The 23130-nt window shown below is 45.8% G+C and overlaps 1 protein-coding gene across 4 annotated transcripts in view; it reads left to right on the top strand.

Moving 5' to 3' along the window:
* Nucleotides 1-23130, top strand: part of LOC124033761 — a 169995-nt gene that overhangs the window by 77130 nt on the left and 69735 nt on the right. For all 4 annotated transcript variants that reach the window (XM_046346004.1, XM_046346005.1, XM_046346006.1 and 1 more), the window contains 2 exons: nt 916-1062; nt 1331-1417. In XM_046346004.1, coding sequence (XP_046201960.1) covers nt 979-1062; nt 1331-1417 — 171 coding nt within the window. In that variant the 5' untranslated portion in view covers nt 916-978. The remainder of the gene's footprint in view (nt 1-915; nt 1063-1330; nt 1418-23130) is intronic.

The raw sequence follows: 23130 nt of genomic DNA on the forward strand, positions 1-23130 counted from the left end.
GCAACTGAGGGGTATATAATTGGGACATCCAGGGAAAATGACATCTTAATTATATTCGCTGACACTTACCATGCAGTGTCAATTGGCTGGTAATAAAGAACAAGACATGCATGTTATCTGTGTAGCATTGTCTGATTACAAATCTGTCTGTTGGGTTAATTGAGTTTATGAAATTAGAAGTTTTCTTCATGAATTAAAATGTTGCCTTTCTTACATCTTGAAGTTCTCAACACTGTCAGTTGTATTGTATAGTAAGCATGGTGTATAGCAGGATTTGATGCAGGTATTGTGTTGAGGTCAGTTTCATCTTCCAAAGCCTATTGAATTTTGACACATTTGCTTCTGGGTGACTGACCTTGGTTTTGCCTACACTGTGACTCTCAATAGCAGAGGCTAATTTGGCTTTGGGAAATGGATTCAAAACTAACCCAGCAACAAGCACCAGTGGAGCTAAGCTTTTCTGGGAAATTGATATGTACTGTATCTTCTGTCACAAAAATGTCATCTTGTACCTGAAATTGGCACATCTCCTTTGAGATGTGCCTCTCTTGATAGTTTGACATGTGAGTGCGAACTGTATTGTATTTTCTGTTTTACTGTAATAGACGACTATGATGTTCAGTTGCTTCTGGGGACTTTCAATAGGCTTTTGTGTTTTAGTTTAGTGCAGCAGACTTCCAATAATATGTAAATGCATCCCTGTTTCTTTCCTTCCCTCCTTGAAATAACCACTTATCTGACATGTTCTGACATGACTTGATTGGCAAAAATAATAGGGGAATCCCTGCTTTCACCTAACCTACTGTGTGAAATTGGTGATTTACTTCAAGGAAATCTGGCTGGGTGGAAGGAAAGAAGGAGGAAAGGGAGGAGGTAAACATATATCGAATCAGGCCTGTGTTTATCTTGTATCAGGTGGAGGAGCGTGAAGCCCAGGTCCAGGAGCTGCAGGACACCATCACAGAGCTGCACCTGGAGATGACCAAGAAGGACCGGGACAAGCTGACACAGCTGCAGGAGCTCCACCAGCTGGAGAGCAAGGTGAAGCAGCTCACTGACCAGGTATGGCTGGGGAACTATTACCATCCAGACAGGTCTAGTTCTGGACTGGCCAATTCTGTTGGTAAACACTTCTGGTCAAGATCAAATAGAACTAGTAAATCAAAATGTTAACCTCATTTAATTTGAACACTATTGACAGAGTATGCAATTGCTTCATAGGCATAATGAAACCTACATTGGTCTAATCTACAGTGTATGACACAGTTGTACTTGTAACCCATTGGTGTGGTACAGTGAAGGATGTGCTGTGTGGTTGTCTTGATGGCAGGTCATGAGCTCTGAGGAGACCATTGGCCAGCTGAGACAGGAGGTGGCTGTTAGAGTGGGCATCAGCAGCGCTACCCTGTCTGGGGATGTGAGTACAGCAGGGAAAGTGGGTTAAAGCACAGTGTTCATGCATATACTGTACATGTACTGTTATACGTTCCACAGGACATGATCTACTACCTGACCTACGTTTTATATAGGCTGTAAGGTCTAACAATGCATCAGTGAACATATAATTAAATTGGATAAACTCTGGGCTTTTCCAGTCTTATATATTCATCCAAATGTCATTTTTCTGTGCAAACAAATGCATTACTAGGTGATAGAAAATGATAGAAATGTAAGCTAGTCCTATAAAGTTATTTTGTTCATTTTCTCTATTCTAAGACTCATTAACATTTCATCAGTCATCCTGTTGTTATTAACATTCCTGTATAAGCCTACGCATTCACACATAAATCACATTAAACCCTCATTTCCAGATGAACGCATCCGTACATGGTGACTCAGTCTCTCACACGGTCTGTCTGTATGGTTTGTCTGTCTGTATGGTCTGTCTGTGTGGTCTGTCTGTGTGGTCTGTCTGTATTATGTCATGGGTTGGAGATCATGATTGCCCAGGAGAGCTGGAGATCTTTGAGATCAGTGTTTGTTGAGAGGGGCTCTACTGATGGCACATGTGGACTGGGTACTGATGGCCCCAATGTGGAAGCCAGAGCCAGCCTGAATAGCAGCTCTGTCCCCCTTCTCTCCACCTAACTCTTGACATCTCCACACATCTGGCAGGCAGCCCAGAGACCATGATGGGAGTCAATTAACTCTAATGAATTGTAATATTGTGCAATTTTAATCAGGCTGTAATTCTGTATAATAACCTTAACATTTCTGGACGGGATTGGATTGCAATTACATGTGCAGCAGCAGAAGAAGGCAGAGAGTTTAAGTAGGGAACTATGCAGGTCCCTAGAAAGAGGGCTTTTTGGAGTTCCTTTTGTTTTCGTTTAATATGGAAATTGTGTGAAAATAATGAGACAACTTCTCCTCATTGCTTATTGAATTTGGGAGGTCAGGTACAATGAGTTTTGTGTAATTATGGACATAGCCTCAGAGATGGTAGGTAGATTGGCCTATTAGTCCTGTCTGGGATGATTTCTTTTCTCTCTGGTGGATTTTGACCTTCAAATCATCCAAATGCTAGTTAGAACCTTCCTGATTGGTTGAATTGGCTTGCTGATTAGTCAGGCTTCCCTGGTGGGCTCACTGACTGGTATCCTGTTTGGCTGCGTGGGGGTGGAGGAGGAAACAGCCTCATAGCCAGATGGTGGAGAATAGAGGGAACCGTAGAAAACATATGTAAATGAGAGAAATGATCCTGTCATGTATTTGGTGTTTTGGTGAAACAGCATTGTCTTTGTGTAAGAGTGGATGTCTTTGGTGCTGAAACAGAATATTCTAACACTGAAGGAATCTATGGGTCCTGACCCTGTCCTACATCTCTGCTGCCTTTTCCTCTCTCCTCTTCACCTCTCATCCCTTTTCCTTCTCTCTTTCCCTCTCTCAATGTGGAGGAAATGCATTGGAAAGGAGAGCCAAAGTCACACAACATTAGTTTGGTAGTGGCTGCCGCTGCAGAAAGCCATTACTCTTCCTTGACAGTATCATAGAGAACGGTGGAGCTGGGTCGCGCCTAGCCCCTCGCTCTCCCTCGCCATGCGCCACTCGCAGGAAATTGCCTCATACTTCAGCGGGCAGGAAGGTGACACGTCGGCGACACCCACGCATGTGTCACTTTCAGGGCCCAGGGCCTGGGTGGGAGCAGGCTCCGGTGCCACAGACAAGCGCTGCCTGGGGAACAGTAGAGGAGAGCTGCCCAGGGGAGGCTGGTTGAGCTGGGGTCTGGACACGCAGGGAACCACGCTGGATTTAGATGAGGTGCAGAGGAGGGGTAGAACTAGTTACCATAAATGAGGTCTTAACCTCCCTAACGTTCTTTGACCACTAGTTTTTGACCTGATTGAACTCATCTGCACAAAAGGACTGGGTGGAAATGGAGAGTTGTGGCATTGAGCTAGTCAGCGTTGCAGTAGATGGGATATTTGCAGCGCCCGCTGTCTCTTATTTGATGAATTTTGACTCCTACAAAGAGGATAGTTAGTAGTAGGTGCCCTACTAGGGGGATGGACGGAGGGATGCAGCAGGACCCAGGGAAAGTGCTAGGTGGTGGGCTTCTCTGTGGATGGTTTCAGCCTGCAGTCTGGAGCATAAGGGCTGTTCTGTCCACAGCCACCCGTATGGGGAGCAGTAATGAAAGGAGAGGTTAAGGAGGAGAGTGAAGTGGTCTCACTCGACAATAAATCCTAAGTAGTAGGGGATGCTATGGGACCCCACTCCTAGAACACAGTAGGGGCGTTGAAAAGGGACAGGCGTACGCACACTTACCCAGACACACACGCTCACACACACACATTCACACACGCTATGCCTGTTAAGAACTGTTGTGCCTCGTCTATGAAAGAGATTGAGCTATTGAAAATATGGGCTAAAGTTTTGTGGAGCGCATTCCCTGAAAAAGACGAGGAATCTCATTTCTCACTCAAGACATTAGGTTCTTTGTGTCATACGTTTGACTAAAATGTTGTTTATGAGTTGATTTGACTATTATTTGAAAATGTAGACATCATTTGAACAAAACTAAAGCCTTTATCAGTTCTGAAGCCACAGGCACTGATGCAGGTGTGGTATACGTACCAGCTGCTGGGTTGGCCATTGCTTTCAGATGAGACATGTACATTGTGCTGTTTGAGAGGGAATAGAACACTTTCTGCTGTTCCATCTCCTCCCGACACCACACCCCATCCCTGTGCAGACCTCTCCAGAGGACCAATGTTTATTGCCATTCTAAAGCAGGCTTTGTTGTGATTGTGTGTGCTCTCCGTCCCCTTCTCCTTGTTTCCACTCTTCTTTCATTTTGTGCAGGGTTGGGGGGATTGCTCTGTGCTGCGGCTCTGTGATTAGAGAGAGGGAGAGGCAGAGTGCTTCTCAGCAGGACTCTGTTTTATATTCATCAAAAGAGCTGCCTTTGATTTGCTCCCTCTGACGTGTGACAGCGGCGTGGCTGCAGCACCACACAGCCGCCGAGGAAATCGTGCACTTATCACCCCTCCCTCCTCCTCCCTCTCCTCCCCTGTTCTCCTCACCCTCCTTTACCAGCAGTACCCACCACCCTACTCCCCCTGCAGCCCAACCTTCGGGCCTCCTGGCCGTCTTATTCATTTCTCTATTGTTGTTAATATTGTCTCTTTTCACACAAAAGGCAGACTTTTTCCAAGATTTGCCCTCGCCATCTCTCCCTCTCCTCAGAATAGTTACCCAGAGTAGAGCCTGTGGACAGACGGGCCAGCAGAAAGAGGGGGGGGGGGGGGAAGAGGGAGATAGAGAGAGAGCTCTAAGTATGGATGATGGGTGGTGATGAGAAGCTCATCAAGGCCCTCTCTGTCTGAATAGGACGATGTCCATTTCCATGGGAGGGGAAACAGGCTGTTGTTGATTACAGAACAGTATTGAATAAGTTGTTTTCCCTGTTGATTGCAGTATATGAATGTGACCATTCAGTCACTGCTGCCTACATAGAATTACAATTCCATTACGGTTGCCTTCTTTGTCTTGTTGACGTACAGTGGCCACCCTGTTGTACAGACTACCTCGTTATTCAGGGTGGGAATGATATGACATCTGGGTTGGAGAAAAGGCCAGGTAATGTCCTGGGATGGTGGAGGCTCAGGTTAACCCAGATAAAGTCCTGTTCTGTAGCTTGGAGGAGCATCTCTCACCCTGTCTCTATGACCTTCAGCTCTGTGTCTGTGGTAGCTCAGATGAGTCCGCTGTAGTTTCCTATGTGTTTACACAGGAGCCCATCCTATTACCACCCTCAACTAGCAGATCAGTCAATTCTGCACAGTTTCTGATGACTCAGACTAAAATCACATACACACGCACATACTCACACACTAGCTCTTCTCTCCAAACACTTCCCCCCTCTGCACCACGCCTGGGCCCGAGCAGGACACACACTCCTGTGTTTGAACAGGGCCCCTCTGTGCCGCAGAGACCAGCCTGGTTATTAACGGTGTCAATTATTAAAGCAATTTCCAACTCTGCAAACAGTGGCAGGGAGAGGTGAGCAGACGCAGGAACGTGTGAGTGTGAGATCCATGGGGAGGGAGGGACAGACTGAGGCCATTTGCCTGCTGCTTTGTCCCTGCAGTGGCCCAGCTAACAAGGTCACATACACCCAAGGTTAGCTTGGAGGGAGGGGAACATGCTTGGGTAATATTTCACCTTCTCCTCCTTGGTTCCATAAGCATCTTATGCACACCACACACACACACACACACACACACACACACACACACACACACACACGGACACACACATACTTGCAAACACACTCGCTTCCCAGTAACTGGAAATTGAAAGGTGTCCAATTGACGTTGTGCCGGTACAGCAGCAGAATGAAATGCAAACTGAAGCAGTGTTCTCTGATGCTCACTGATCTCTCCTTGCCGTTTGACGATCCCCCATACTTCACGGCTCATGTCGCATTTGATAGTGATGCCGCCATGTTATAGTTGATATACTGTACTGTATACACAAGGTTAAATGCTTGCCACAGTCTCGGGGTCCTCAGGAGAGTGGGATACGTAAGTAAACATTCAGCTGCATATTGTGGCTGACATCAAATCTAATTTTCGTAAACATTTTTCGAAAACAACAACTGAAATGCTTACTTACGGGTCCTTCCCAACAATGCAGAATATAATAAAGAATTATTATAATAATATAAAAAAATAATAACACAAGGAATAAATACACATTGAGCAATGATAGCTTGGCTATATGCACAGGTTATCAGTACTGAGTCTATGTGCAGGGGTACGAGGAAATTGAGGCAGGATTGTACATATAGGTAGAGGTAAAGTGACTAGGAAACAGGATAGATAATAGACAGTAGCAGCAGCATATGTCATGAGTGTGGAAGTGTGGACGTGTGTGTTTGTGTGCTGACAGTGTGCCTGTGTGTACTTGTTATGTGTGAGTGAGTGTGTGTGTGTGTGTATGTGTTGGAGTGTCAGTGTAAGTATGTGTGAGTGTGTGGGTAGAGTCCAGTGTGTGTGTTGGGGTGTCAGTATGTGTGAGTGAGTGTGTGTGTACTTGTTATGTGTGAGTGAGTGTGTGTGTGTGTGTGTGTATGTGTTGGAGTGTCAGTGTAAGTATGTGTGAGTGTGTGGGTAGAGTCCAGTGTGTGTGCATAATGTCAAAAAGGGTCAATGCAGATAGTCCTGGTATCTATTTGGTGAACTATTTAGCAGTCTCGTGGCTTGGGGTTGGATGCAGTTCTGGAGCCTTCTGGAGCGTCCCGGTACTGTTTGCCGTGTGGTAGCAGAGAGAACAGTCTATGACTTGGGTGACTGGTGTCTTTGAGAATGTTTAGGGCCTTCCTCTGACACTTGCTGGTATAGAGGTCCTGGATGGTAGGGAGTTTGGCTCCAGTGATGTACTTGGCTGTACACACTAGCCTCTGTAGCACCTTGTGGTCTGATGCCAAGCAGTTTCCATACCAAGCGGTGATGCAGCGAGCCAAGATGCTCTCAGTGGTGCAGCTGTAGAACTTTTTAGACTCTATGGGCCCATGCCAAATCTTTTCAGCCTCCTGAGGGAGAAAAGGCGTTGTCATGCCCTCTTCACGACTATGTTGGTGTGTTTGGACCATGATAGGTCCTTAGTGATGTGGACACCGAGGAACTTGAAGCTTTCAACACGCTCCACAACAGCCCTGTCGATGTGAATGGGGGCGTGTTCGGGCCTCCGTTTCCTGTTGTCCACGATAAGCTCCTTTGTCTTGCCCACGTTGAGGGAGATGTTATTGTCCTGGCACCACACTGCCAGGTCTCTGAGCTCCTGGTAATCGTCGTTGGTAAGCAGACCCACCACCGTTGTGTCATAGGCAAACTTGCTTACATTATTTTATCTCTTCTTCTCCTGTGTTGTGTTTGAGTCAAGCCTCGCTCCTGAAAACAAAGACTATTGTAGGTCCTTTAGTAATAGCTCTCACATCTTGTTGCTCCGAGGGCCGATGCGGACAGACAGACTAAGTAGGACTACAAAGCAATACAATGGGAGATGCAGTGTAGGCTTATGACGCCTCACACATGTAGAGCTTTCCGTGTTTAGATAACTAATAGGAGGGAATGTTAGTGTCAGGCTGCACAGCTCACAGCTCCAGGGAGAAGGTAGTTGGATGGCAGTTTGAATGGAGTTTGATAGGAGTGTAATGACTGTCTGAAGGCCCTCCTGCCTGGGTCTTGTCAGGCTGTTCAAGGTGACCGCTCCAGACCCCACTGTCTGTCTCTGCGTCTCTCTGTCTACATGCATGATGATGCATTTGATCAGAACACATCTCCCTAATGGTCTCTGTGAGTTGCCAGCATTCCACAGAGCACTCAAGAAGGCCTTGTCCCTGTCATTTCAGATGTTCACCTGCCCCACTAAGCATAGGTAGCCCCTCGTTCGCCCGCTGCTCTTGACAGAAAGAAAGAGGGAGATGTGAGCGGCGTAGAGAGAGAGAAAGAGGGAGAGAAAGGGATAATTAAACCCTGCAATGCTGCACTTTGTGTCAGAGAGGGAACATCTTCCTTCTGCTCCACTGTAATCTCTGAAGCCGTGCCATGGTGTGTCAGTGTTAAGTTGATACCAAGCTTTGGCCTACTGTGGACCTCTACTGCTGAAGCTCTACTGTAGGGCCTAAACCCCATAATCCAGCTCAAAGGCAGATGCTAGGGTTAGTTATGTGACTATGTGCTGGAGATTGACTGGCTCTTTTCTGAGAGGCGTTTTCTCTCTCCTCTTTCCTCCTCTGTTGTTCCCCCACGTTCCTGAGGCTGGCTCTTTGGCCCTGCAGGACCCCCACAAGGCTCTGGGTGATTCCAGTGTTTATCCTCCCTCCTCCATGTCGTTCACTGGGGAGAAAGCAGGAAACGGGGATAGCAGCAGCTCATCCTCAGGGCTCCACTGTCTGCTGCCACATAGGCCCTGTGGCCTTCTGCATATTTCTATGGAAACACTGACTGGCTATTTCTGTAGCTGATCTAACAGCAACCATCCTGTCTGGCTCTGTATATTATGTAGCTTTGTGTAATATATAAAGAGCCATACACAGTGCATTCATAAAGTATTCAGACCCCTTCCCTTTTTCCACATTTTGTTACTTTACAACCTTATTCAAATCAAATCAAATCAAATTTATTTATATAGCCCTTCGTACATCAGCTGATATCTCAAAGTGCTGTACAGAAACCCAGCCTAAAACCCCAAACAGCAAACAATGCAGGTGTAAAAGCACGGTGGCTAGGAAAAACTCCCTAGAAAGGCCAAAACCTAGGAAGAAACCTAGAGAGGAACCGGGCTATGTGGGGTGGCCAGTCCTCTTCTGGCTGTGCCGGGTAGAGATTATAACAGAACATGACCAAGATGTTCAAATGTTCATAAATGACCAGCATAGTCAAATAATAATAAGGCAGAACAGTTGAAACTGGAGCAGCAGCACAGTCAGGTGGACTGGGGACAGCAAGGAGCCATCATGTCAGGTAGTCCTGGGGCACGGTCCTAGGGCTCAGGTCCTCCGAGAGAGAGAAAGAAAGAGAGAATTAGAGAGAGCATATGTGGGTTTCTGTTTTAGGCTGGGTTTCTTGGATCCGGTTCCGGTTGGAGCGAGTGGTCGCATCTGCACGTCGCTCCAACGGGTAGTATAACTTTTTCATTATATTTCATTATATCACAACGGTTTGATTTGTCTTATCTTAGCAATTTCTTCTCAGCTAGCTACATAGCCGTCTTTGTATCAAAGATAATTGCGTAATTATCGTATTTCGCCGTCCTAACGTAGTCTTCACTAGCCAGCTAGCTAACGTCCACTGATTAGCTGCACTGAGAAACTATTACTATTACACTCAACTGATTAGTTTAGTGTTAGCTACCTACATGGCTGTCTTTGCTGTCTTCGTACCATCGTATCATCGTATCCAAGATAATTGTGTTGTTTAGGTTTAGAGTGTGTAGTCTTAGAGTGATTATCTTAATTTACCGAGGTTAGCTAGCCAGCTATTTGTCGTCCTTAACGTAGGTGACTCTGCTAGCTAGCCAACAGCTAGCCAACGCTAGCCAACGTCTTCTGTATAGAACTCAACTACCCGGTCGCATTCACAGGTTGTATCACTTTTTCACTTCATTTCATTACAGTACAACGGTTTGATTTGTTTGATCGTAGCTAGCTACTTAGCTAGCTACATAGCCGTCTTTGTATCAAAGATAATTGTGTAGTCTAGAGCGATTTTCTAGGTTCGCTAGCCATCTATTGTCGTTCTTTTAACGCAACGTAACGTAAACAACACTGCTAGCTAGCCTGCTAGCCCCGAATAGCAACACTGCAGAAACTATTACACTCAACGGAACGACTTGATTAGTGTAGTGTCAACAACGCACCCACTGCCAGCTGGCCTACTTCAGCAGTACTGTATCATTTTAATCATTTTAGTCAATAAGATTCTTGCTATGTAGCTTAACTTTCTGAACATTCGAGACGTGTAGTCCACTTGTCATTCCAATCTCCTTTGCATTAGCGTAGCCTCTTCTGTAGCCTGTCAACTATGTGTCTGTTTATCCCCGTTCTCTCCTCTCTGCACAGACCATACAAACGCTCCACAGCGTGGCCGCGGCCACCCTACTCTGGTGGTCCCAGCGCGCACGACCCACGTGGAGTTCCAGGTCTCCGGTAGCCTCTGGAACTGCCAATCTGCGGTCAACAAGGCAGAGTTCATCTCAGCCTATGCCTCCCTCCAGTCCCTCGACTTCTTGGCACTGACGGAAACATGGATCACCACAGACAACACTGCTACTCCTACTGCTCTCTCTTCGTCCGCCCACGTGTTCTCGCACACCCCGAGAGCGTCTGGTCAGCGGGGTGGTGGCACCGGGATCCTCATCTCTCCCAAGTGGTCATTCTCTCTTTCTCCCCTTACCCATCTGTCTATCGCCTCCTTTGAATTCCATGCTGTCACAGTTACTAGCCCTTTCAAGCTTAACATCCTTATCATTTATCGCCCTCCAGGTTCCCTCGGAGAGTTCATCAATGAGCTTGATGCCTTGATAAGCTCCTTTCCTGAGGACGGCTCACCTCTCACAGTTCTGGGCGACTTTAACCTCCCCACGTCTACCTTTGACTCTTTCCTCTCTGCCTCCTTCTTTCCACTCCTCTCCTCTTTGACCTCACCCTCTCACCTTCCCCCTACTCACAAGGCAGGCAATACGCTCGACCTCATCTTTACTAGATGCTGTTCTTCCACTAACCTCACTGCAACTCCCCTCCAAGTCTCCGACCACTGCCTTGTATCCTTTTCCCTCTCGCTCTCATCCAACACCTCCCACACTGCCCCTACTGGATGGTATCGCGCCGTCCCAACCTTCGCTCTCTCTCCCCCGCTACTCTCTCCTCTTCCATCCTATCATCTCTTCCCTCCGCTCAAACCTTCTCCCACCTATCTCCTGATTCTGCCTCCTCAACCCTCCTCTCCTCCCTTTCTGCATCCTTTGACTCTCTATGTCCCCTATCCTCCAGGCCGGCTCGGTCCTCCCCTCCCGCCCCGTGGCTCGACGACTCATTGCGAGCTCACAGAACAGGGCTCCGGGCAGCCGAGCGGAAATGGAGGAAAACTCGCCTCCCTGCGGACCTGGCATCCTTTCACTCCCTCCTCTCTACATTTTCCTCCTCTGTCTCTGCTGCTAAAGCCACTTTCTACCACGCTAAATTCCAAGCATCTGCCTCTAACCCTAGGAAGCTCTTTGCCACCTTCTCCTCCCTCCTGAATCCTCTGCCCCCTCCCCCTCCTCCCTCTCTGCAGATGACTTCGTCAACCATTTTGAAAAGAAGGTCGACGACATCCGATCCTCGTTTGCTAAGTCAAACGACACCGCTGGTTCTGCTCACACTGCCCTACCCTGTGCTCTGACCTCTTTCTCCCCTCTCTCTCCAGATGAAATCTCGCGTCTAGTGACGGCCGGCCGCCCAACAACCTGCCCGCTTGACCCTATCCCCTCCTCTCTTCTCCAGACCATTTCCGGAGACCTTCTCCTTACCTCACCTCGCTCATCAACTCATCCCTGACCGTTGGCTACGTCCCTTCCGTCTTCAAGAGAGCGAGAGTTGCACCCCTTCTGAAAAAACCTACACTCGATCCCTCCGATGTCAACAATTACAGACCAGTATCCCTTCTTTCTTTTCTCTCCAAAACTCTTGAACGTGCCGTCCTTGGCCAGCTCTCCCGCTATCTCTCTCTGAATGACCTTCTTGATCCAAATCAGTCAGGTTTCAAGACTAGTCATTCAACTGAGACTGCTCTCCTCTGTATCACGGAGGCGCTCCGCACTGCTAAAGCTAACTCTCTCTCCTCTGCTCTCATCCTTCTAGATCTATCAGCTGCCTTCGATACTGTGAACCATCAGATCCTCCTCTCCACCCTCTCCGAGTTGGGCATCTCCGGCGCGGCCCACGCTTGGATTGCGTCCTACCTGTCAGGTCGCTCCTACCAGGTGGCGTGGCGAGAATCTGTCTCCTCACCACGCGCTCTCACCACTGGTGTCCCCCAGGGCTCTGTTCTTGGCCCTCTCCTATTCTCGCTATACACCAAGTCACTTGGCTCTGTCATAACCTCACATGGTCTCTCTTATCATTGCTATGCAGACGACACACAATTAATCTTCTCCTTTCCCCCTTCTGATGACCAGGTGGCGAATCGCATCTCTGCATGTCTGGCAGACATATCAGTGTGGATGACGGATCACCACCTCAAGCTGAACCTCGGCAAGACGGAGCTGCTCTTCCTCCCGGGGAAGGACTGCCCGTTCCATGATCTCGCCATCACGGTCGACAACTCCATTGTGTCCTCCTCCCAGAGCGCCAAGAACCTTGGCGTGATCCTGGACAACACCCTGTCGTTCTCTACTAACATCAAGGCGGTGGCCCGTTCCTGTAGGTTCATGCTCTACAACATCCGCAGAGTACGACCCTGCCTCACACAGGAAGCGGCGCAGGTCCTAATCCAGGCACTTGTCATCTCCCGTCTGGATTACTGCAACTCGCTGTTGGCTGGGCTCCCTGCCTGTGCCATTAAACCCCTTCAACTCATCCAGAACGCCGCAGCCCGTCTGGTGTTCAACCTTCCCAAGTTCTCTCACGTCACCCCGCTCCTCCGTTCTCTCCACTGGCTTCCAGTTGAAGCTCGCATCCGCTACAAGACCATGGTGCTTGCCTACGGAGCTGTGAGGGGAACGGCACCTCAGTACCTCCAGGCTCTGATCAGGCCCTACACCCAAACAAGGGCACTGCGTTCATCCACCTCTGGCCTGCTCGCCTCCCTACCACTGAGGAAGTACAGCTCCCGCTCAGCCCAGTCAAAACTGTTCGCTGCCCTGGCCCCCCAATGGTGGAACAAACTCCCTCACGACGCCAGGACAGCGGAGTCAATCACCACCTTCCGGAGACACCTGAAACCCCACCTCTTTAAGGAATACCTAGGATAGGTTAAGTAATCCCTCTCACCCCACCCCCCTAAGTTTTAGATGCACTATTGTTAAGTGACTGTCCCACTGGATGTCATAAGGTGAATGCACCAATTTGTAAGTCGCTCTGGATAAGAGCGTCTGCTAAATGACTTAAATGTAATGTTAAATGTAATGTAAATGGGTGGCCAGTCCTCTTCTGGCTGTGCCGGGTGGAGATTATAACAGAACGTGGCCAAGATGTTCAAATGTTCATAAATGACCAGCATGGTTGAATAATAGTAAGGCAGAACAGTTGAAACTGGAGCAGGAGCATGGCCAGGTGGACTGGGGACAGCAAGGAGTCCTCATGTCAGGTAGTCCTGGGACATGGTCCTAGGGCCCAGGCCAGTTGAAACTGGAGCAGCAGCATGGCCAGGTGGACTGGGGATAGCAAGGAGTCATCATGTCAGGTAGTCCTGGGGCATGGTCCTAGGGCTCAGGTCCTCCGAGAGAGAGAAAGAACGAGAGAAGGAGAGAATTAGAGAACGCACACTTAGATTCACACAGGACACCGAATAGGACAGGAGAAGTACTCCAGATAAACAAACTGACCCTAGCCCCCCGACACATAAACTACTGCAGCATAAATACTGGAGGCTGAGACAGGAGGGGTCAGGAGACACTGTGGCCCCATCCGAGGACACCCCCGGACAGGGCCAAACAGGAAGGATATAACCCCACCCACTTTGCCAAAGCACAGCCCCCACACCACTAGAGGGAAACCTTCAACCACCAACTTACCATCCTGAGACAAGGCCGAGTATAGCCCACAAAGATCTCCGACACGGTACAACCCAAAGGGGGAACCCAGACAGGCCGACCACAACAGTGAATCAACCCACCCAGGTGACGCACCCCCCCAGGGACGGCACGAGAGAGCCCCAGCAAGCCAGTGACTTATTCTAAAATGGATTTAAAAAATAAAATAAAAAATCCTCATCAATCTACACACAATACCTCATAATGACAATGTGAAAACAGGTTTGTAGAAATGTTTGCAAATTTATAAAAAGTGTATTATTTACATAACTATTCAGACCCTTTGCTATAAGAATCGAAATTGAGCTCAGATGCAGCCTGTTTCCATTGATCATACTTGAGATGTTTCTACAACTTGATTGGATTCCACATGTGTTAAGTTCAATTGATTGGACATGATTTGGAAAGGCACACACCTGTCTATATAAGGTCCCACAGTTGACAGTGCATGTCAAAGCAAAAACCAAGCCATGAGGTCAAAGGAATTGTCCGTAAAGCTCAGAGACAGGATTGTGTCGAGGCACAGATCTGGGGAAGGGTAAAAAAAAATCTGCAGCATTGAAGGTCCCCAAGGACACAGTGGCCTTCATCATTCTTAAATGGAAGAAGTTTGGAACCACCAAGACTCTTCCTAGAGCTGGCCGCCCGGCCAAACTGAGCAATCGGGGGAGAAGGCCCTTGGTCAGGGTGGGGACCAAGAACCCAAGGGTCACTCTGACAGAGCTCCAGAGTTCCTCTGTGGAGATGGGAGAACCTTACAGAAGGACACCCATCTCTGCAGCACTCCACCAATCAGGCCTTTATGGTAGAGTGGCCAGACGGAAGCCACTCCTCAGTAAAAGGCACATGCCTGTTTGCTTGAAGGACGGATATTTTATTTGCAAATGAAGGGACTATCCATCTGCTAGCCCAGCCATTTTCTCTCCACAGCTTTCCTTCCTCCATCTCCTGCTGTACCACCTTTGTCTGTGAGTCTCATCTTCACTATAGGACATAGCCTCTTATCAGTGTTACTACAGCAAAGCAAATAACGTTGAGAGAGAGATGCTAGTAGCTCATTTAGTTTGTTTTCTTTTTAAGGGCATATTGTTTTATTTATGGTGATTTTCTGAATTATTAAGAGAAGAGTTGTGAATGGCTGTCGTGCCATTGGTTTATCATTGTGAGTATGCTTCGATGCTCTCCCTCCCTGGCCCTGTGAAGTCAGACGTTTTGATAGGGCTCTTGACACAGCAGCACTTGGCAGCAGACTCCCTTTGTTCTCGCAGGGAAAGGTGCCGAAGGCATTCGAAAGCAATAAACAGGAAAAGCTATCAAATTCAATATTTCTCAGCAGATGACGAAACAGACATGTATTTGTGCACTTGGCATGCAGCGAGATCCTTCCTGGATAAACATGCAATATTAGCGTTAATGTATGGGAGCATTATCTAGCAGACACCACACCAGGCCTAATCTTATCAGTGACACCAACACATATCAGGTAGGATCTCTTAATTTAGCAGAATTGAACAGATTACGATAAGTCCCTGGGAAGGAAGAAATTCCCTACATGGAAACACCTGTCCCTGCCTTAGAGTGGCTTCGGGGGAGCCAGCCAACTGGAAGCAATTATTTGCTGGTGGTCAGCATTTGCGCTATCTGCTGGGATTAGCTGAGGGACTGCTGATCTGGGAGCTGGTCGTGCGTGATGTGGTTACACCTGACTGGGCACTCTGGGCTGAGCTGAGATAGGCTTGGCTAAAGTCAACTGGCATGGCATGGGATGGGATGGGCTGAGCCAGGCTGGGTTGGGCTAGACTTGGCTGGGTTGCTTGGACTGCACCTCATTGAGCTCAGGAGCCTGCCTGTGCCTGCTACGTTCCACATCACCAACAGAGTCTCAGGCTAGGTGGAGCTTTTGAGGTAAGCCTCTTTATAATGGAGATATACTCACTGGTGATAGTGAGAGATGATAAGCACTATTTAACCTGGGTGGTATTGTATGGGGCGGAAATATGTTCATGTGTGACTACAAACTAATGTATTTTTGTGTGTGTGATTATTTACAGATTTGGGTAAATGTGAGGGTTCTGAGTGTGTGTGTATGTGGTGTGGTGAGTGTGTGTCTGGCTGCGTCCATCTGAGGGGTCTGGCAGGGGACGTGATTGTGTTTTGATGAGGTCTCAGTGGTGCGCCCAGCTCTGGTCTTATTGAGATGCTTGGTGCCTTGCATTCCCATCGCTTTCCCAATTTGACAGCTGATGGGCTCACAGATGGAATGTGTGCCAGTGTGAATTGCCCGTGATATACATAACAGCCTAATTTATCTTCTCCACCCCTCTCTTTTCAGCAATTCCTCCCTCCTTCCTACCCCATTCCCTCCTCTCTCCCTCTCTTTCTCTCTCTACCCCTCTGTCTGTCTGTCTGTCTGTCTGTCTGTCTGTCTGTCTGTCTGTCTGTCTGTCTGTCTGTCTGTCTGTCTGTCTGTCTGTCTGTCTGTCTGTCTGTCTGTCTGTCTGTCTGTCTGTCTGTCTGTCTGTCTGTCTGTCTGTCTGTCTGTCTGTCTGTCTGTCTGTCTGTCTGTCTGTCTGTCTGTCTGTCTGTCTGTCTGTCTGTCTGTCTGTCTGTCTGTCTGTCTGTCTGTCTGTCTGTCTGTCTGTCTGTCTGTCTTTCTTAACAGGCAGTGCCAACTCCAGCCATTCCCTGAAGGCAGTTTGTCAAACCTTTAAGTCTCTATAACCACCCACCACACTGGTCCTGGACCAGCTCCTATGTACCCATGTGGAGAATAGTGGGTTAGCCAGTGTGGAGAATAGTGGGTTAGCCAGTGTGAAAAGCCAGTAAGAACACACACTCTTACACACAGTTCATCATTGCTCTAAAATGGCTACTGTGTCCAGTGCTAAGCACCAATACACACCACTAATCCCTCTATTTTCTGGTGCCTGCTTCAGAGAGAGAGAAGGGGGAGGTAAATAGAGAGAGCAGGAGAAAGAGAGTAGAGTGAGCGAGAGAAGGGAGAGAGAGAGCAGGAGAAAGAGAGTAGAGTGAGTGAGAGAAGGGAGAGAGAGAGCAGGAGAAAGAGAGTTGAGTGAGTGAGCGAGAGAAGGGAGAGAGGGAGCAGGAGAAAGAGAGTGAGCGAGAGAAGGGAGAGAGAGAGCAGGAGAAAGAGAGTTGAGTGAGCGAGAGAAGGGAGAGAGGGAGCAGGAGAAAGAGAGTAGAGTGAGCGAGAGAAGGGAGAGAGAGAGCAGAAGAGAGAGAGTAGAGTGAGCGAGAGAAGGGAGAGAGGGAGCAGGTGATTGAGACGAGCCATTGAATCAGACATGGCACTGTGGTGCAGAACTGTCATATTGGGATTATTTGTAGACGATCTCCTCTCTCCTGTATCAGTGTGGGAAGTTTGATTTACTATCAGAGATGGTTTCATACTGATGGAGGGTGTTGGAAGAATTCTTATTTTTTTAAATTGTGGAACAAACAGCTGACTGAAGGCGGGACAAAACCAAAATAAATAAATATGATTTTTTAATAATCTTAACAAAAACCAAACTGACCTCAAAAAGTAGTAATCGCTCAGCTCTATCAGACAGAGCAGTGCAGATGGCTGAGTTGAATCAACAGATCACATCACATATTTTAGCACATATTTTGCTTCCTGCTTTGCTCCTTTGGGTACACTCACAATGGCCGCCAGTCCACCCATTATGCCATCATTGACTTGAATGGGGATGCCCGTTCTATTCATTCTATTTCTATGGCAGCACATGCAGTCAGAAGCGTAGGAGAGGAGAAAATGTGCGTCCCAACTGTGCCATTCAAACGTTAATTACGTTGACCACGTTCATTTGGCTGGCGAATTACCATCATCCAAAATTCCATGACCATCACAGCCCTAGTGTGAGTGCATGAGTATATGTGTGTGCCGTAGACTACAGCGATGTGCATGGGGAGTAATGGATATAAAGTACCTCATAGAGATAGCTCCCTAATCTGATTCCTCCTGAAGCTGTGGGCTTGCCATGATTTGTTTGGCTGGCCTGGGCTCCGTATGCACATCATGCAGAGTGGGCTTGATTTGCAGCGCTCCAGAATAATCCCACTTGGCATAACAGAGAGAGAGAGACAGAGATATTTGTATACTAGATAGTGCAGAGAGAGTGCCCGGGAGGCTGGTAAAGAAGCACCCTTCAGTCCAGTGGGTGGGGCTGATCCATCTCGCTCTGAATTGTGCACTTTGAGGGACATTTCTCGTAACGGGCCACTCGCTCATCCTTATCACCAGCAGCCCGCTGGGAACTTTCCAAAACTCTGTCCGATGCACCACAGCGGTGACACACGGCCCAGCACTGGACACGCCTCCTCCACGGCACGCCTCCTCCACGGCACGCCGCTCCTCGCCATGCCAACTCCCCAGATGCATCATTCACCGCCGGGCCCATTTACATCCATTTATCTGACTGCGTCAACATGGGTACAGTGTGGGAACAGTTGTGTTTATCTACTCCTCATATATTATCATACTGTATGCTGTGGGGATTTACATTCATCAGCTTCTGTTTTCGAGAGTGTAACTGTTATGCTATTATTATTGCATTGGAAATGCACTTTGTGGTAAGAATTCCCTCAGTCCAGGATGATTTTAATTTGGTAAACAATATAATCATATGATTTGGAAAAATTAAGGGGGGAAAACCTGAATTGCAAGATAATATATCAAATGGTTTTAATGTGATTACATTGTGAGTGTAGCCTGTCTTCATCTAAAAGCTTCAAGAACCAAACAAAAGGAAAATGGTGTGATTGTATGCTCTTTTAAGCAGTCCTTTGTTTCAAAAAGTAATCATAAAAATAGGACTCAAGTCAATTACACATATTATCTCCCAGTTGAAAAGACGGGCCCCTTGCAGACTATATCTCCAGTCACATTACATAATGAATGTCATCTATTTTCTCAACCTTATTGACGGGCTTCCAGGCACCTGCTAAACTGCCTGACAACATTCACATTAATACCATATTTTCTGTATAAAAAATCCTAAATATATTAAATCATGGTATTTAGATGGTATTTAAACAATCTAATTATAGGAAGGTCCACTAATCACTGTGTATTGTTTATGCACTGTCAATGCAAATTCATTGAGGAGAATGTGGGCTTTAGTATTATGTATGTTTGCATAAACTGCTTTTCCCTGAGCAAACCAATGCTGTTATATTATTCATCAGCCAGACACTGTACCAAATATCCCTGCAGCAAAATGGAGGTGCGGCAGCCGCAGCAGCAGGCAGGCAGGAGACACTTAGTCACATGGACAGAGCAGGAGCAATAGCAGCTCCTCCAATTCAGCTGGGAATTGACTCTGGGTGACAATGGAATTCATTTCCAAAGGCTTGTGTGTGTGTGTGTGTGTGTGTGTGTGTGTGTGTGTGTGTGTGTGTGTGTGTGTGTGTGTGTGTGTGTGTGTGTGTGTGTGTGTGTGTGTGTGTGTGTGTGTGTGTGTGTGTGTGTGTGTGTGTGTGTGTGTGTGTGTCAGAGTGTGTCAGAGTGTGTCAGAGTGTGTCAGTGTGTGTCAGAGTGTGTGTGTCTGGTGACAGGACTGTGGTAATGAGTCTCGGCAGCAGCCCGCTTTAGTATTAAAGGCACAACTCCCTTCCTCTACAGGCAGTAAAGTAATGCTGGGACGCAGTGAAATGTTTACAGCGTTGTGATTGGCTCCTGCAGCCAGGCCGTGGAGGATATTACTGCAGCTCGCCGCTAATCATTCATCCCTGCCCACCAATCAGGACTCTGCCCCCTCCACCTCCACAACAACGCTCCTAAAGCAACACATCACAAGGACACTTTTAATGCCTTCCCACTACGCTTAGAAAGATTAGACCTATTTAAGTATTTTTACATTATTCATTATTTGCATCAGGAACCCATAAACACGCCAGGTTCTGATTCAGGCTGTAGCTTTTGACACTGTTGAAGGTTGGCTGAGGTGAGAAGTTTGCCTGTAGCTCTGGGAGGAAGGTTCCAGAGGGGTTTAGGAGGGACAGTGGGGTCATAGGGAGGGAGCCAGAAGGTGTGAAACCTGAATAATAAAACCAACTTAACAGAGTTACACAGTCACAGCCCTGCATACATCACCTCAATGACAAAATAGGATTTATTCACCATTCAAGTGGGAAGATTATCTTTGGCACAAGCTATCAACTTGAGTTTTCTTTGCAAGAATGCAAGTATGGCTGTTGGAGTGTAAAGTGACTTTTAGTTTTTTTCCTCCTTTTTATCAGGGCTTGGTTATGCTTGTGGTTGGTGACTCCCCATTTTATTATGAACCAGTAGTGAGTGCCAGTTTATCCTAAGCCAGTGCAGCTGGTGGGGCCTGATTTGAACTCCATTCTGATTCTGTTGGGGATTGCCGTCACACACAATCATCACATTGGATTAAAAGTTGTTGTGATTTTAAGTACTCAACTCCCTTGCCAAAATCAATAAAGCAAGTCAATAGCTGGACCCAGCTCTGCGTTCCTGCTTCCCATCACCAAAGCTGTGCTACGCTGCTATGGAAGCCTGCCTTTCCTTCCTCCAAAGTCACACACCCTACCAAACACAGGTTCTCAAACCCACTAAGGCCCCATTTCATTTGGACTTTTCATTATCTCTCCTTAGTTGAGTCTATATCAGATTGTTGAGATACGCTGTAGTGTCCGCCATATTTGGGTAAACTTATCATCCTTGATAAGAGTTAGCTTGGCCAATGTCTTGTCCTTTTTGTACAATGTAGTTTGACGTATGTAGGCTACTCTGTGTTCTGTTAAGTCCATGTCCCTTACTGATCATTGTCTCTCACAATAGCCTAAGAACTCTCTGTTTCTACAAAAGACAATACCACCGTATGATTATTGTCTTAAGAAGAGATTCTGGTAATTGTAACAATACAGTTACTGTACAGTTAGGTTACAGTTCAGCTAGGTTACAATACAGTTAGGTTACAATACAGTTAGGTTACAATACAGTTAGGTTACAGTTCAGTTAGGTTACAATACAATTAGGTTACAGTTCAGTTAGGTTACAATACAGTTAGGTTACAGTTCAGTTAGGTTACAATACAGTTAGGTTACAATACAATTAGGTTACAGTTCAGTTAGGTTACAATACAGTTAGGTTACAATACAATTAGGTTACAGTTCAGTTAGGTTAGAGTTCAGTTATGTTACAATCCAGTTAGGTTACAGTTCAGTTAGGTTAGAGTTCAGTTATGTTACAATACAGTTACTGTACAGTTAGGTTACAGTTCAGTTAGGTTACAATACAGTTAGGTTACAGTTCAGTTAGGTTACAATACAGTTAGGTTACAATAAAATTAGGTTACAATACAGTTAGGTTACAGTTCAGTTAGGTTACAATACAGTTAGGTTACAATACAATTAGGTTACAATACAATTAGGTTACAGTTCAGTTAGGTTACAGTTCAGTTAGGTTACAATACAATTAGGTTACAGTTCAGTTAGGTTACAATACAATTAGGTTACAGTTCAGTTAGGTTACAATACAGTTAGGTTACAATACAATTAGGTTACAGTTCAGTTAGGTTACAGTTCAGTTAGGTTACAATACAATTAGGTTACAGTTCAGTTAGGTTACAATACAGTTAGGTTACAATACAATTAGGTTACAGTTCAGTTAGGTTACAATACAGTTAGGTTACAATACAATTAGGTTACAATACAGTTACAGTTCAGTTAGGTTACAATACAATTAGGTTACAATACAGTTAGGTTACAGTTAGTTAGGTTACAATACAATTAGGTTACAGTTCAGTTAGGGTACAGTTCAGTTAGGTTAGAGTTCAGTTAGGTTAGAGTTCAGTTAGGTTACAGTTCAGTAAGGTTACAGTTCAGTTAGGTTACAATTCAGTTAGGTTATAATACAGTTAGGTTACAGTTCAGTTAGGGTACAGTTAAGTTAGGTTAGAGTTCAGTTATGTTACAATACAGTTAGGTTACAATACAGTTAGGATACATGTCAGTTAGATTACAATACAGTTAGGGTACATGTCAGTTAGGTTACAATACAGATAGGTTACAGTTCAGTTAAGTTATAATACAGTTAGGTTACAGTTCAGTTAGGTTACAATACAGTTAGGGTACAGTTAAGTTAGGTTAGAGTTCAGTTAGGTTACAATACAGTTAGGGTACATGTCAGTTAGATTACAATACAGTTAGGGTACAGTTCAGTTAGGTTACAGTTCAGTTATGTTACAATACAGTTAGGGTACAGTTCAGTTATGTTACAATACAGTTAGATTACAATACAGTTAGGGTACAGTTAAGTTACGTTACAATACAGTTAGGTTACAGTTCAGTTAGGTTAAAATACAATTAGGTTACAGTTCAGTTAGGTTACAATACAGTTAGGTTACAATACAATTAGGTTACAGTTCAGTTAGGTTACAATACAGTTAGGTTACAATACAATTAGGTTACAATACAGTTACAGTTCAGTTAGGTTACAATACAATTAGGTTACAATACAGTTAGGTTACAGTTCAGTTAGGTTACAATACAATTAGGTTACAGTTCAGTTAGGTTACAATACAGTTAGGTTACAATACAATTAGGTTACAATACAGTTAGGGTACAGTTCAGTTAGGTTAGAGTTCAGTTAGGTTAGAGTTCAGTTAGGTTACAGTTCAGTAAGGTTACAGTTCAGTTAGTTTACAATTCAGTTAGGTTATAATACAGTTAGGTTACAGTTCAGTTAGGGTACAGTTAAGTTAGGTTAGAGTTCAGTTATGTTACAATACAGTTAGGTTACAATACAGTTAGGATACATGTCAGTTAGATTACAATACAGTTAGGGTACATGTCAGTTAGGTTACAATACAGATAGGTTACAGTTCAGTTAAGTTATAATACAGTTAGGTTACAGTTCAGTTAGGTTACAATACAGTTAGGGTACAGTTAAGTTAGGTTAGAGTTCAGTTAGGTTACAATACAGTTAGGGTACATGTCAGTTAGATTACAATACAGTTAGGGTACAGTTCAGTTAGGTTACAGTTCAGTTATGTTACAATACAGTTAGGGTACAGTTCAGTTATGTTACAATACAGTTAGGTTACAATACTGTTAGGTTACAATACAGTTAGGGTACATGTCAGTTAGATTACAATACAGTTAGGGTACAGTTCAGTTAGGTTACAATACAGTTAGGTTACAATACAGTTAGGTTACAATACAGTTAGGGTACATGTCAGTTAGATTACAATACAGTTAGGGTACAGTTCAGTTAGGTTAGAGTTCAGTTATGTTACAATACAGTTAGGTTACAATACAGTTAGGGTACATGTCAGTTAGATTACAATACAGTTAGGGTACAGTTAAATTAGGGTACAGTTAAGTTAGGTTACAATACAGTTA

The sequence above is a fragment of the Oncorhynchus gorbuscha genome, linkage group LG04 (assembly GCF_021184085.1).
Source record: "Oncorhynchus gorbuscha isolate QuinsamMale2020 ecotype Even-year linkage group LG04, OgorEven_v1.0, whole genome shotgun sequence".
Classification (NCBI taxonomy): domain Eukaryota; kingdom Metazoa; phylum Chordata; class Actinopteri; order Salmoniformes; family Salmonidae; genus Oncorhynchus; species Oncorhynchus gorbuscha.